General features: G+C 41.2%; 1 protein-coding gene across 2 annotated transcripts in view; it reads right to left on the bottom strand.

Annotated features, from left to right (window-relative positions):
- LOC130369600 (lateral signaling target protein 2 homolog) overlaps positions 1-14,567 on the bottom strand; it is a 30,860-nt gene extending 16,293 nt beyond the window's left edge. Inside the window, exons 1-4 of one of the 2 annotated variants that reach the window (XM_056575025.1) lie at positions 14,450-14,567; positions 4,072-4,212; positions 526-663; positions 240-442 (exon numbers count right to left, since the gene is read on the bottom strand). In XM_056575025.1, the coding sequence (XP_056431000.1) occupies positions 240-442; positions 526-663; positions 4,072-4,212; positions 14,450-14,491 (524 nt within the window). In that variant the 5' untranslated portion in view covers positions 14,492-14,567. Of the gene's footprint in view, positions 1-239; positions 443-525; positions 664-4,071; positions 4,213-7,469; positions 7,689-14,449 lie in introns of those variants that run through there. The other variant, XM_056575026.1, reaches the window with a different exon arrangement.
- Between the last annotated feature and the right edge of the window lie 574 nt (positions 14,568-15,141).

The raw sequence follows: 15,141 nt of genomic DNA, 5'->3' as shown, positions 1-15,141 counted from the left end.
CTCCCAGCATGCCCGGACAGCCAACGGCTGTCCGGGCATGCTGGGAGTTGTAGTTTTGCAACATTTGGAGGTCCGCAGATTGAAGACCACTATTGACTTCAAAATCTATTTTTTTTTAGATTTTGCACCTATAAATTGGGTGCGTCTTATACGCCGGTGCATCCTATAGGGCGAAAGATACGGTAGTTTCTTTATACATTTGGCATAATGTAAACCAAACATTGTTAGCAGATACGCACCTCAGCTCAAACTCAGCACACAGGTTGTCATACTGTAACATAGGCTTGTGGGTCGATTCTGGATATATCCCAGGATCTTCAAGGCTTTGTTCCCTAAGAACTCTTCTTAGACATTCCAGACTTCGAAGCAGCTCTTGGGCCAGTGGTCGAAGTAAAATTCCATCTGCTTCTTCCACTTCAACGTATGTGCCTCCTACCAAGAGCTAAAAAAAGAAAAAATACTTATGTTGTTAAGTTCTATACCCAGAAAACTACGAGGATTAAAACGGAGGTCACACAACCATACCTCAGCAGCAAAGAGGAGATGAGTTGTCATAGTATTATTCACAATGTCATCAGGAAACTTCAGATGGTAGTCTCTCTGCCTCCTTTTTGTTGGTACACACTGCTCCAGAATCTGCTCCAGTATTGCAAGCATGCGCTCCTGCAGGCAGAAACAAGATTCCAGAAGACAGGTTGGTCAAGTTGATTTTTAAAATGTTTATTGGCTTAGAAAAACATGGCTGCTCAAATCCCTTGAAAGGGGTACTCTGCTGGGGAAAAAACGTGTTTTTTTTTTTTTTTTTTTTTTGTTTTGTTTTTTTTAAATCAACTGGTGCCAGAAAGTTAAACATATTTGTAAATTACTTCTATTTAAACATGTTAACCCTTCCAGTACTTAGCTGCTGTATGTTCTAGAGGAAGTTATTTTCCTTTTTGAATTTCTTGAATTTCTGTCTGACCACAGTGCTCTCTGCTCATGTCAGGAACTGTCCAGAGCAGGATAGGTTTGCTATGGAGAATTGCTCCTGCTCTGGACAGTTCCTGACATGGACAGAGGTGTCAAGAGAGAGCACTGTGGTCAGACAAAAGAAATTCTAAGGCCCCTTTCACACTATAATTTTTTTTTTACTTCTATTAAAAAAATCTTAATCCTTTCAGTACTTATGAGCTTCTGAAGTTAAGGTTGTTCTTTTCTGTCTCAGTGCTCTGAGTGCTCTCTGATGACACATGTCTCGGGAACCGCCCAGTTTAGAAGAGGTTTGCTATGGGGATTTGCTTCTAAACTGGGCGGTTCCCGAGACATGTGTCATCAGAGAGCACTGAGACAGAAAACAACAACCTTAACTTCAGAAGCTCATAAGTACTGAAAGGATTAAGATTTTTTAATAGAAGTAATTTACAAAACCCGTTTAACTTTCTGGAGCCAGTTGATATGTAAAAAAATAAATAAAATAAAAAATAAAAGTTTTCCTGGAATACCCCTTTAATATTGCAATTAAAAACCAGAACACCTCCTGCAAGGCCATCCTACTGATAGCTTACAGTGGGGCAAAAAAAGTATTTAGTCAGCCATCAATTGTGCAAGTTCTGCCACTTAAAAAGATGAGAGGCCTGTAATTTTCATCATAGGTATACCTCAACTATGAGACAGAATGAGAAAAAATAAATAAATTCACTGATTTTTAAAGAATGTATTTGCAAATTATGGTGGAAAATAAGTATTTGGTCAATAACAAAAGTTCATCTAAATACTTTGTTAGATACCCTTTGTTGGAAATGACAGAGGTTAAAACGATTCCTGTAAGTCTTCACAAGGTTTTCACACATTGTTGCAGGTATTTTGGCCCATTCCTCCATGCAGATCTCCTCTAGATCAGTGATGTTTTGGGGCTGTCACTAGGCAACACAGACTTTCATCTCCCTCCAAAGGTTTTCTATGGGGTTGAGATCTGGAGACTGGCTAGGCCACTCCAGGACCTTGAAATGCTTCTTATAAAGCCACTCCTTCCTTGCCTGGGTGGTGTGTTTGGGATCATTGTCGTCATGCTGAAAGACCCAACCACGTTTCATCTTCAATGCCCTTGCTAAGGGAAGGAGGTGGTTTTCACTCAAAATCTCATGATACATGGCCCCATTCATTCTTTCCTTTACACGGATCAGTCGTCCTGGTCTCTTAGCATAAAAACAGCCCTAAAACATGATGTTTCCACTGTAGGTATGGTTTCACAGTAGGCATGGTGTTCTTTGGATGCAACTTAGCATTCTTTCTCCTCCAAACACGACAAAGTTTTTACCAAAAAGTTCTACTTTGGTTTCATCTGACCATATGATATTCTCCCAATCCTCTTCTGGATCATCCAAATGCTCTCTAGCAAACTTCAGATGGACCCGGACATGTACTGGCTTAAGCAGGGGGACACATCTGGCACTGCATGATTTGAGTCCCTGGAGACGTAGTGTGTTGCCGATGGTAGCCTTTGTTACTTTGGTCCCAGCTCTCTGCAGGTCGTTCACTAGGTCCCCTCTGTGTGGTTCTGGGATTTTTGCTCATAGTTCTTGTGATCATTTTGACACCATGGGGCGAGATCTTGCGTGGAGCCCCAGATCAAGGGAGATTATCAGTTGTCTTCCATTTTCTAATAATTGCTCCCACAATTGATTTCTTCACACCAAGCTGCTTGCCTATTACAGATTCAGCCTTCCCAGCCTTTTGTTTCTGGGGTCCTTCGACAGCTCTTTGGTCTTGGCCATAGTGGAGTTTGGAGCGTGACTGTTTGAGGTTGTGGATAGGTGTCTTTTATACTGATAAGTTCAAACAGGTGCCATTAATACAGGTAAGGAGTGGAGGACAGAGGAGACTCTTAACCCATTAAGGACCAAGCCCATTTTGACCTTAAGGACCAGGCGAATTTTTTATTTTAGCATATTTGCTTTTTCCTCCTCGTCTTCTAAAAATCGTAACTTTTATATTTTCACCCACAGACTAGTATGGGGGCTTGTTTTTGTGCGACCAGTTGTCCTGCGTAATCACTAATTTTACCATAAAATTATGGCGCAATCAAAAAATTACTATGTGTGTGTGGGGAAATTAAAAAGAAAACCGCAATTTTTGGAAGGTTTCGTTTTCACAATTTACGGTAAAAATAAAATCGCAAAAAAATAAAAATAAAAACGCAAACTTTTTAACCAAAATAGTATGTGTAAAATCCTTCTATTTTGACGACCTATACCTTTTTCCTTATAAGCGGCAGTATTAGGGCAAATTTTTTTGCGCCATGATCTGTACTTTTTATTGATACCACATTTGTGTATATAAAACAAAAAATTTTTAAATTTTTTTGAATAAAATGTGGACAAAAAAAGCAGCAATTTAGTGCTTTTTTTTTCACGTTCATCGTATGGGATCAACAACATTTTAATAGTACGGACATACCAAATATGTGTTTTTTTTTTTTTTTTTTTTTCTTTCTTTCTACACTTCTGGGGTAAAATGGGAAAAACATTTTTTTTTATTGGGGAGGGGATTATTTTTTTACTTTGATTTATACACTTTAACAGTCCCCATAGGGGACTGTATCTATAGCAATCCTTTGATTGCTAATACTGTTCAGTGCTATGCATAGGGCATAGCACTGATCAATGTTATCGGTCATCTTCTGCTCTGGTCTGCTGGATCTCAGACCAGAGCGGAAGACCCCAGGAGACGGACGGAGCCAGGTGAGGGGACCTCCGGCTGCCATGCTGGATGATTGGATCCCCGCGGCAGCGCTGCGGGCAATACGATCATCCATTTAAAAGTACTGCACTGCCGCAGATGCTGTGATCTGTATTGATCACAGCATGAGGGGGGTTAATAGCGTACATTCCGCGTGATCGTGGATGTCCGCCATTACCGGCGGGCCCCTGGCTGCTGATGACGCGGCCATCGGATTTGGATCCGGATATGGATTTTTTTTCTCATTATGTCTCTGATGAAATTTACAGCATATCATCTTTTTAGTTGGGAGAACTTGCACAACTGGTGGCTGACTAAATATTTTTTTGCCCCACTGTACAATGAAAGACTTACCTGGCTGTTGTGTAACTGGCTGAGCAGGACCAAATAGTTCTGAGGATCCTTTCGCACATTGAGGCATTGTAACTCATGTACAATGGTGCTCACTTCCTCATCAATATAAAAGAACTTTGCCAGCAGACGGGGATCGGACTTCTGTGGAGAAATAACAGCCATGTGTCATGCTGCAATCCATTACTGTACAAGGAAAAACTCAGCTTTTTTATGGTTTGACAAAATGTCACAAGATAACAGTTGTCAATCTGCAGAGAGCTTAACCTTTAGTACTGAAAGATTTACAGTGCCTCACATGGGGGTGCTATGCCAAGAACAAACCATTTCAGGCCTTCTCTGTACAAAATGAGGTTTATCACAAGGGTAGCCAGCGGCAGAACACACCGTCAAGCTATCCATGAGGCCAACATAGTTACTTTACTTGGTAAGATTAAAAATAAAGAACATTGCCTTTAAGTATATTTTGTTGTGCTTTGTACTCCGTGCAAAAAACATTTTCTTAATAAGACAATGATAAAAAATAAAGTTTTGCTTGTACAGTATGCTATACGAGTTCTATTTTCTCAATATACTTGTACACAGCCTATATGATTTTCCACTTTCTATCTGATCTCTAATCTATTTTTCAAATAACAGGTGACAGAAAATAAGCATGAGATGACAAGATGTCCACCTAAAAGGCCCCTTTACAGAGTCCTACTTATAAAACAGTGGGACAAGCCAAATATGGAATTGGCCTTTTCATAGGGCATGACATTTAAAAGTGGTCGCTAACCTTTTGAAGGTGTAGTACCACTGCTCCTGTGCCCTAATTCTAACTATGGCCTCGTCAACACTGCGGACAATCCGCACGCGGGATTTTGCTTGCAGCAGAGTCCCATTGTTTTCAATGGGACTCTTCTCTATTCCGGAAGCGGAATGTACGTCTGTTCAATGAATGAACATTTTTTTTTTTTTTTTTATTTATTTATTTTTTTAAGCAAAATTCTACCAGGACTGCATTACAGTCTTTGGAGACAACAATGTCCGTACAGTTCTACTGCTGAATTATTTGGTGGCGCCTATTGCAAGAGGCCAGCCAGCCGAATTACACCAGCTAAATGTCCATATCGTGGACAAGGCCTAACAGGGTCCTAAATTACTATATGTTTTTCATAATACTGTGTCTTTCTATATGTAAATATAACACGTGGCATTTGACACAACAGCTGCTGGTGAACAGTCAGTCAGCATAGAGGACAGATAGGTGCCTTCCCAGTACCCTCACATTTTAAAGCCCCCTGTAATATTAGTCCAAAGCCCCTTGTCACTATAACAATAAATATGTAAGTATGCCTGCATATCCCCAGTCTACATCCAGAGTATGATGCTGCCACCACTAGGCTTTTTTGTAGGGATGGTATTGGCCAGGTAATTAACAGTGCCCGCTTCCTTTTAGACATGATTCTTAGAATTGAATACACCCTTAGCGCCGGTGTGAGGTGCAGACTTGTATCGGCTCCTGCGCCTCACACCGGCATTAAAGAAAAATAAGGGGGAAGTCGGTCTGTCCCTGCTAGCCCGATACAGGGCTAAATCTATTTTAAAAATATCACTTGCCCGGCGCCCAAAACTACTTGTCCGGGGCATCAGGCGATAGGATTTCCACATCCCTGCCGTGACATTTTTACTTGCATTTTAGACGCTACAATCAAATTTGATTGTGGTGTCTAAGGGGTTAAAGCCGGGCATCACCGTGATTGGTGATGTCTGGCATTAGAGATGGGTCCTGGTGGCAGATAGCCACCAAGCCCACCCAGGTATGACCTGCGCTCAGCTCCTGAGCGCATGTCATAGAAGGGGAGTGGGACGCTGTCATCCACAAGAGGTTAAAGGTTGAATTGCGGAAGGTAGAAGTGATTCTCACCATGGGAAGCAATTCACACTTGACAACTGAATGCATTTAAAAAGAAAATGCTTTAGTAGTTTCAACTTCTTAATACAAAATAGGAAAAAACTCCACTTTTTGAAAGTACAAAAGTTACTTCACCAGCAGTGCTCACTAGTAACGTCCGACAGTCCTGATCCAGCAACCGGTACAATTTCATCCTTTCACTGGCATAGCGGAGCCGATTCTCCTTCCTCTCACGGGGTGAACAGGTGAGTGATTGCCGGACACTGCCGACATTTCAGAGGACACGCCCCCTTTCTCAAGTGACCCTATTGTGCACCCTAAGAGGAAGGAGGATCAGCTCTGCTATGCCCATGAACGGATGAAATTGTACCGGTTGCTGGATCAGGACTGTCAGACATTACTAGTCAGCACTGTGGGTGAAGTAACTTTTGTACTTTCAAAAAGTGGAGTTTTTTCCTATTTTGTATTAAGAAGCTCAAACTACTAAAGCATGTTTGGGGCCTACATTGTCATTATGTGTCAGCTTACTATGGCCATTTACCAAAACAAAACGTATGTTTGAGATAACAGCCAAATTATCTGTTTAGTACTTGCAATAATCTTTTCAGCTAAAACTTCACTGAACACCAGTAATGTATACAAGCAAGCACCTGCAGTACAACAGGGCTTTTTACAGGTCACTAGTCCTAAGAGGGAACTCGCTGGTCTGCCCTTACCCTTTTTAAATTTTATTTTATCCTAACTGGAAATACTTAAAAAAGTGGCTCCTGGAAGCAGACACACATTAGGGCATAGGTTCCTTTTTAGGGTGCGTTCACACAGAGTAATTCAAGAGGAATTTACTCGAGTAATTCCTCTTGAATTCTCCGCTACAAACTAATGCACATCTCCTCTGCCCATTGACTTCAATGTTCTTTCCGCTGTCCTGTTCACACTGCGGAAATTCTGCTAGCAGAATTCCGACGCTGAATTCCATTCCACTTGAAGAAAGGGCATGTTCATTCTTCAAGCGGCATCCGCTAGCAATGGTAAAAAAAAAATTCTGCCCGAGATAGTTTTCACACGCAATTCGTGGGCAATTTGCACGGAATTCGCTGAAAACCCTTCACTTCCTTCTCCCCCATTTGCGCGCAAATTTCCTGCAAAAATAAAAAATTCTTTTTTCCGCCAGTAAATTTTTCAACGTGAATTACTCTTCATTTACTCCATGTGAACGCACCTTTAGGCCTAGCAGCAGTAACCCTGCTCTTCCCAGCTTCCTCTTCTCTTTTCACATACCCAGTTCTTTCACCTGCCACTCTGGCAGTACTCCAGAAATCATGTCTGTTAGCTGCTCTCTCTCTGCTGGCCCCATACAGTACATATTTCACTTTTTCAGTGGGTGGCACTCTTACCCACAGAGTTCTTAAAACACTCCCAAGCACCACTCCCGTCTGTAGAGACTGCGCCCCTTCAGCTCTGAACACCACAACCCCTTTTTCTATTCTGCAGCACCGGGACACACCTTACAGAAACTTTCATTTGGCATCCTTGGCAAGAAGATAAACTGTAGTCATCCACTCCACCTAAAGGAACACTCCCTCTCATGTACACAAAGTTCACTTGGTCCATACTTCTACAGCCGGGCACCTCAACATCGCTTTAGTCACTGGCACATGGCTACATTCTAGATCTCTGATGGCTTCCTGGTCATTGGCTCTTTGCAGTTCCTGTGTCCCTAATGCGGGGTTACATTTGATTTGTCTTTTCAGAAGCAGCCCTTGCATTTTGGCGCATAATACAAGCCTAAAATGCATTGGAAAAAAAATAATTATTGCACAAGAAGTCACAGCACAGCATGAGGTCTGGGAGTCAGTCAAGCTGATGTCTTTATGGCATCCACCTTGCTAAAGACACACATCACACATGCCGAAGCTTTGCACCTAATGATTGATGTAATAAAGAAACCAGCTAGATTAACTCACGGACCACAGACTGCTGTGACTTCTTGTCCTTGGTATTTTAAGCCAGGGCTTAACAAATTTGTTTAGTATCTTGGATTTTTTTGTTTGTTTTTTTACTGGTACTACTTTACTTTTTGATCATTTTTTTATTGATTTTATAGATGGTGACCAGAAATCTGCAGTTTGGTGGAGGGGTTTAAAGCTTTTGTTTTTTCTATCCTGTTGATCATGTAGGAGAAAAGGAATGTGATCATTTACTTTAGTTTAGTTTGGACAAATCCACATACCAACTCACAGCCTGCACTGGCCTGAGAACCAATTTGCACCTCAACGATTGAACCACCAGGTATGCACGCCATAACTGTTTAAATGTGGCATTTAAACAGTTAAATGAGAGACACTGGAGTGATCTTCCATGTATTACTGCCAGATGTCAACCAGTACCTGCCAGGTATGACGCAGGCCCAGCTCCTGGGCACGAGTCATAATCCCACAACTGATCCATGACAAATGTCGGTCATGGGTCTGAAAGGGGTTTTAATGGAAAAAACCTTGGCACCAAGATTCCCAGTAGCCATGGAGGCATGGCACCTGTGATTTGTCGAGCCCTGTTTTATGCAGATCACTTATTCCATACATATTCCTTGTGGAAGTTTGTTGGAAATTTATAATATAGATTCAATTTACTAAATGAGACTTTTGGTCAAAAGAGTGCAAATATCCAGTTGTAGAGTGTTCTTCCATTAGAGGAAGAATTCCAACAAATACATGTATGACCTAAGTTGCACAGGTCATTCTAGGGCTGAAGCATTCTCTGGTTTAACATAGAACCGATGACAAGCTTTGAGATTGATTTAGGTCATTTCAGTTTAAGAAAGATTTGGGTAATGTTTAAGACCTTTGGCATGGAGTTTCACCCATAGGAAGTAACAATGGGCAGCCTTATTATCAGTGATTAGTTAGAGCAATTATCTGAAGCTTGACAAGGAAAACAGAGCAAGAGATATCACCTATTGAGACCTACCTGATAAAGCTATCATAAGTGAACACAGATCGCAAACTAATTAAGTTCTCACAAAGAAAAAAAATTGATTAACTTCTGTATTTTTTCATGTCAATCTGCAAGAGAAGATTCTTTTCCCCTTTAAGAGAACGTAAGATACAGAAAGCATGTCTATACTAACATAAGAACACAAACAGCAGAGAAATGCAGTCGTCTGGCAGGTTTAACAAGAAACTATGATAAAGCAGAAAAGTGCAAGAATCACAGTACAGGTCATGTTTCTAAACAAGGCTTTAGGGCTGGGTGTTCATACTTTCATAAGCGCGTCACAATGAGTGTCATAAGATACCGTAAGCAGCAGCATGTCAATACAGGTTCCAAATGAAAAATAAAATATGGACACAATTTATAGTCAAGGTGGAAAATGGACAGCTTTTATGCATGGAGAATCCGATAATTTTTTCCCCTATGCTTCTGATAGGATCTTTGTGGCCTAATTTACAAAAGCCATGTTACGGGTGGTTCACACTGTTCGGGAAGTACATCTGAAGGGTAAGTCCTAAGCATACCAGCAAAAAGGTGTGGTGAATTATACCTGTGATCTGTAGTGCTACCGAGTCCCACAAAATAAAGTTGTGTGTGTAAACTTAACATATTAGACGTCCATTAAAGGGGTACCCAACTACAGAGTAGGGGCCTTAAGAAGCGCAGCCAGCGTGAGACGGTTCCGTAGCCCGAGACTACCTCCTTTCCCTGTCGTCACCCTGCACTTACTTTGTCTGTACCTGGATGTCTTCAATAAAGCTACCTTTTCTGAAGCTGCAAACGTGGCGAGTGCACTTGTTTACTTTCTATATGTCTACATTTGCTGAAGTACTTGTTACTTATACAAGTCTGCACCCCCACCACCTCGCAGGACAGACCCACTGCCAGAGAGTGTCATAGAAGGACAATTTTAGACGTACACATTACCACATAGCAGTGCCAGGTGTGTTCTTCTAGCCATGTGTTATTTTCTTTTTGATTTTCCTTTCTGTCTGACCACAGTGCTCTCTGCTGACACCTCTGTCCATGTCAGGAACTGTCCAAAGCAGGAGAGGTTTACTATGGGGATTTGCTCCTACTCTGGACAGTTCCTGACATGGACAGAGGTGTCAGCAGAGGGCATTGTGGTCAGACTGAAAGGAAATTAAAGATAAGAACTTCCTGTGGAGCATACAGCAGCTTATAAATACTGAAAGGATTAAGATTCTTTAATACAAGTAATTTAAAAATCTTTTTTACTTATAGGCATGCCTTTTCACTGGGATGCTGACATATGGGAGATGTGCAAGTAGGGCAACATCAAAACTTACTGTTTCTGGCCCACATTCTAGAGACAGATGCAGGTCTCACCATTTGAGCATGCAGATATAAGGAATTTGTGGAATATCCTGTGATAGGCTATAAATAAAGATGAGAATACCCCTTAACATGTCTGTTCAGTAAACAATTATTTCCTAGACCAATAATATTGCTTAAACATTAATAGTCAAGATAAAGAATTCATTTTTGTGCCATAGAAATAACCTTCTCGATATCAGGTAGAGGCAGTGGAGTTACATACAAAGAATAGTTTTCTTCATTTACATCAGTATTTGTCATTAAGTTTCCTGTCTGTTTATGAGTAGACTCTACTAACCTGTCCTAGGCTACACAGCTAAGCTGAGCATCAGACAACAGGAAATACCAGTCTATAAAGTGTGCAAAAACTGGATACTCTTATGTGGATTGTCTCACACACACACACACTTTATTATTTGACCACAAACTAACCAGACTAGCTCGATATCAGACTGTTCTTTCACATGGAATGATGGGACCATTCCTTTTTTTTTTTTATACATAAACAACTAGACCCCCTATTGTTAGCTGTTCAATAGAAAGAATTCGGGCACTGCTCTGAAATATGGGGATTGTCAAAGTAGACACGTAAATCAGTTACCAAGTCTTTTATAGAAAAGAACTGTGTGTACAAAAAGCTTAAAAGACCAACACACCAAAGGCCACACCCAAAATGCCTCTGTGTATAACGGGCAAACTGCACATAAAATGAGGTCTGGTCCAAAAACCAGAAATATCCCAGCACCCATAGGCATAATTGATATATTTTACCATCTATACCCTCTTAAATCCCCTACAGTATATCAAAATTGACATTTTTTTGCACAAAGCAATTCTATTCAAACCATGAGAATAGTCTTATAGAATATAGTAAATGTCAACTTCTTCAGTTTTCAACAACCAAGACTGCTGTTTGGCATCCATACCTCCCATACAAGTGAATGGAAATTCTGGTAAGAACACAGCAAGTTCTAAACTCAACATCTCTAAAAAGATATACTACTAAGACTCCTTTTACATGCACATAAAGGTGCCCAATACCACTACCAACCATGTACATGTCGATTGGCACTTGATAAAAGCATAGCTTACACTGCCCAATTATTGGGAGTGACCATCCACACAAATTGCTGGATCATTTGTGCCGCCATTCACTTCCATTATTGTTGGCAGTACATACCCCATTTACAAGAGAAATATACTGTCAACAATTTAATATTTACAGTCCAGCACAGTTGATGTGATCAGTCAACGAAAAGTGTTTGTTTGCTTATTGGCTGATCATCAACCCATGTAAAAGGACCTTAAATTAGTAAGGTGCAAAGTTTGCACACAAACAGTAGATGAAGATATGTTTTGGCTAAACAGACACACATGCACTCTGTGCATGATCCCTGCCAAGGCTGGGTGCACATGTTTTCTCCCATACGGGAGCGCATACGGCAGGGGGGAGCTGAAACCTTGCGCTCCCGTATGCCTTTCTATGTGCTCCCATATGTAATTCATTTCAATGACCCGGCCGGAGTGAAACGTTCGGTCGGCTAATTTTTGCGCCGTATGCGCTTTTACAACCGGACCTGAAACCGTGGTTGACCACAGTTTTAGGTCCGGGGGGAAAGCGCATACGGCGCAAAAATGAAATTAATTACATACGGGAGCACATAGAAAGGCATACGGGAGCGCAAGGTTTCAGCTCCCCCCTGCCGTATGGGAGAAAACGTGATGTGAACCCAGCCTTACTCAGAGCTATTACAGCCTTTTCTGGGGCCAGAGATAGAAATGGGGAAAAAAATAAATAAATTAAAGATATGCCCCATGAAGGAGAATATGTACTTTAAATAACCATATAATAATATTATAATAATTCCACTTTTAAAGTTTAATTGTCATTTAAAAAAAAAAAAAAAAAACTGACATTTCAAACGTTTTGATCAGTTAGGAAGAATTATGGCCAGAGATTCCGAGTGCGGCACGTGCCAGCTTAATCAGTTGGCGTTAGGACCGCAAGGATATTTCTGTCCTGACAGACGGCAATGTCTGTAGTGTGTAGTCCGCCAAGACATTGAGAAAGTTCAATGTTCAGGCAGAATTTTTAGATGGAAATTGCACCCAGAAAATTCCGTAGTGTGAATGGGTTAACGAAAAAAAAAAAACATTCCCCTGCATTTTACCCTCAGGCAGCGGAATTTTCATCCGAAATTCAGAAGCAGATTTCCAATCGAGAAATTCCGTAGTGCGAACCCGGTCTTGGAATCTCAGTGCCGAGACCCCACCGGATCACGAAAATGAGCAGATGGAAGCGCAGAGTTGGGCTCTTCACTACAATACAATGTGCAGTAAATGTTGTAGAATTTCCTAGCGGAATTTTTCACGCAGATTTCACTAGGAAATTCGGCCGTGTGAACATTGCCTGACTGTGCCCTAAATGGCAAACAAAACGGACTTACCCACATGTATTTTAATGCTCAATGGCCCCAATTTACTAAGAGTGGAATTAGAGATGAGCGAACAGTAAATTTGATTCGTCACAAACTTCTTGGCTCGGCAGTTGATGAATTATCCTGCATAAATGAGTTCAGCTTTCAGGTGCTCCGGTGGGCTGGAAAAGGTGGATACAGTCCTAAGAAAGAGTTTCCTAGGACTGTATCCACCTTTTCCAGCCCACTGGAGCACCTGAAAGCTGAACTCATTTATGCAGGATAAGTCATCAACTGCCGAGCCGAGAAGTTCGTGACGAATCGAATTTACTGTAAGTTCGCTCATCTCTACTAATAACCATAACAGGATCCCATGCAAAGAGCCACATCCTGTATTAAGGAACCAACATATATACACACACTATATCCTTTTCTTTGCGTACACAATAGCATAGTTTAATACATTCTTGCATAGAGCAAAATTAAAGGGGTTATCCAGGAAAAAAAAAAATTTTTTATATATCAACTGGCTCCAGAAAGTTAAACAGATTTGTAAATTACTTCTATTAAAAAAATCGTAATCCTTTCAGTACTTATGAGCTGCTGAAGCTGAGTTGTTCTTTTCTGTCTAAGTGCTCTCTGATGACACATGTCTCAGAAACTGTCCAGAGTAGAAGCAAATCCCCATAGCAAACCTCTTCTACTCTGTGCAGTTCCTGAGACAAGCAGAGATGTCAGCAGAGAGCACTGTTGTCAGACAGAAAAGAACAACTCAACTACAGCAGCTGATAATTATTGAAAGGATTAAGTTTTTTTTAATAGAAGTAATTTACAAATCTGTTTAACTTTCTGGAGCCAGGTGATATAAAAAAAAAATAAGTTTTTTTTCCCCCCTGGAATACCCCTTTAAACATACTGTAATGGAAATTATTAAAAAGGTGACAAGAACAGTGAACGCCCAAGAGACAGGATGTTTTAAGGATTTTAGGAGATCTATATCGGTGGGCTGGGCTTGGTATGGGAATGTCCTATTACTCCCTTATCGTCATCTTCCCCTATGGACACGTTCTAGGATGACCAGAGGCCGGGAAAGCACAGACCACTCATTCACCATCCAGTATGGAGCCCACTTTGTTCTTCCAGGCAGCAGGTATCTTGTTGGCATCATATCAGTGTATCCTAAAGAGGTTTCCTCCAGCAGTTGTGAAACTACAACTCCCAGCATGCCCGGACAGCCTTCGGCTGTCCGGGCATGCTGGGAGTTGGAGTTTCCCCACAGCAATAGATAAATATTACCAATGCTGCCATTCAGGGTGATGCCCAGTCTACAATGTGCCAACATAACTTGTGCTTGTTGCTGAACAGTGATAAAGCAGATACTAGTCCATAGTCTGGGAGGTTCCCTATAGACACACAGCTATTGCTTCTAGCAGAGTGCCCCTTTATGGGCCATTAGTACCAGTGTCCATACATTCACCACTTCGTTCTGGGTGTAATGTGAACAAAGACAGAAGAAGCTGGCAGCACATGATCCATTGTCCGCAGCCCCGGAACAGGTATAACAACAAGTACTGCAGACTGCTAGGGGCGCCCCCTTCCATCTGATGGACAGCAGGGTGTATGGTCAGTCACATCATCAGGAAGGATGGGAATACAGGAAGAACCAAACCGCAGCATACACAGCAGGTGTGAACAGGGGCGACGTGTTCTCCCCACCAGTTGAGCGCCCTCTCCCTACCTTGGGTCGGTTCAGCCACCTCCGCACCACAGAAGGCAACATGGTCCCGTCCGGTCTCCAGCGCTCACTAATAGTACTGCTCCGTCACCGCATGACCACGTTCACACCTCACTCCGCCCTCACCTGTTTAAACAATGACTGGCGTGCTGACGTCACCCGACCTGGGACACTGCCGGGCGGTGACCTCACGGGTGGGCGGGGCCTGTGCTGTGGAGGGACAGGTCTGACTAGGCTGAACCCTGGGGACCTGGAGCTGTCCTCATTATGTAGGAGGATGATAATGCTACTTATCATACAGAATAGAAATACATTATTACAGTAATTAATAATAATGCATAATAGCAGTAAGTCATAATAATAAATGATAATACATAGTGGTACATGAGAATCCTCATAATAAAAATAATAATAAATGATAATACATAGTAATACATGAGAATACATAATAGAAGTAATAATATATAGTAGTAGTACATGAGCATCCTCACTATACAGAATTATATTACATTATGATACAGTATATGGTAATACATGAGAATCCTCATAATACATAAAAAATAATACATTATAATACATAGTAATACATCAGAATAATACATAATGACAATAAGTAATAAAACATAGTAGTACATGAGAATCCTCATACATAATAATACATAGTAGTACATAAGAATAATACATAGTAGTACATG

Source organism: Hyla sarda, chromosome 4 (assembly GCF_029499605.1).
Source record: "Hyla sarda isolate aHylSar1 chromosome 4, aHylSar1.hap1, whole genome shotgun sequence".
Lineage (NCBI taxonomy): Eukaryota > Metazoa > Chordata > Amphibia > Anura > Hylidae > Hyla > Hyla sarda.
This window is presented reverse-complemented; position numbering and strand designations above follow the sequence as displayed.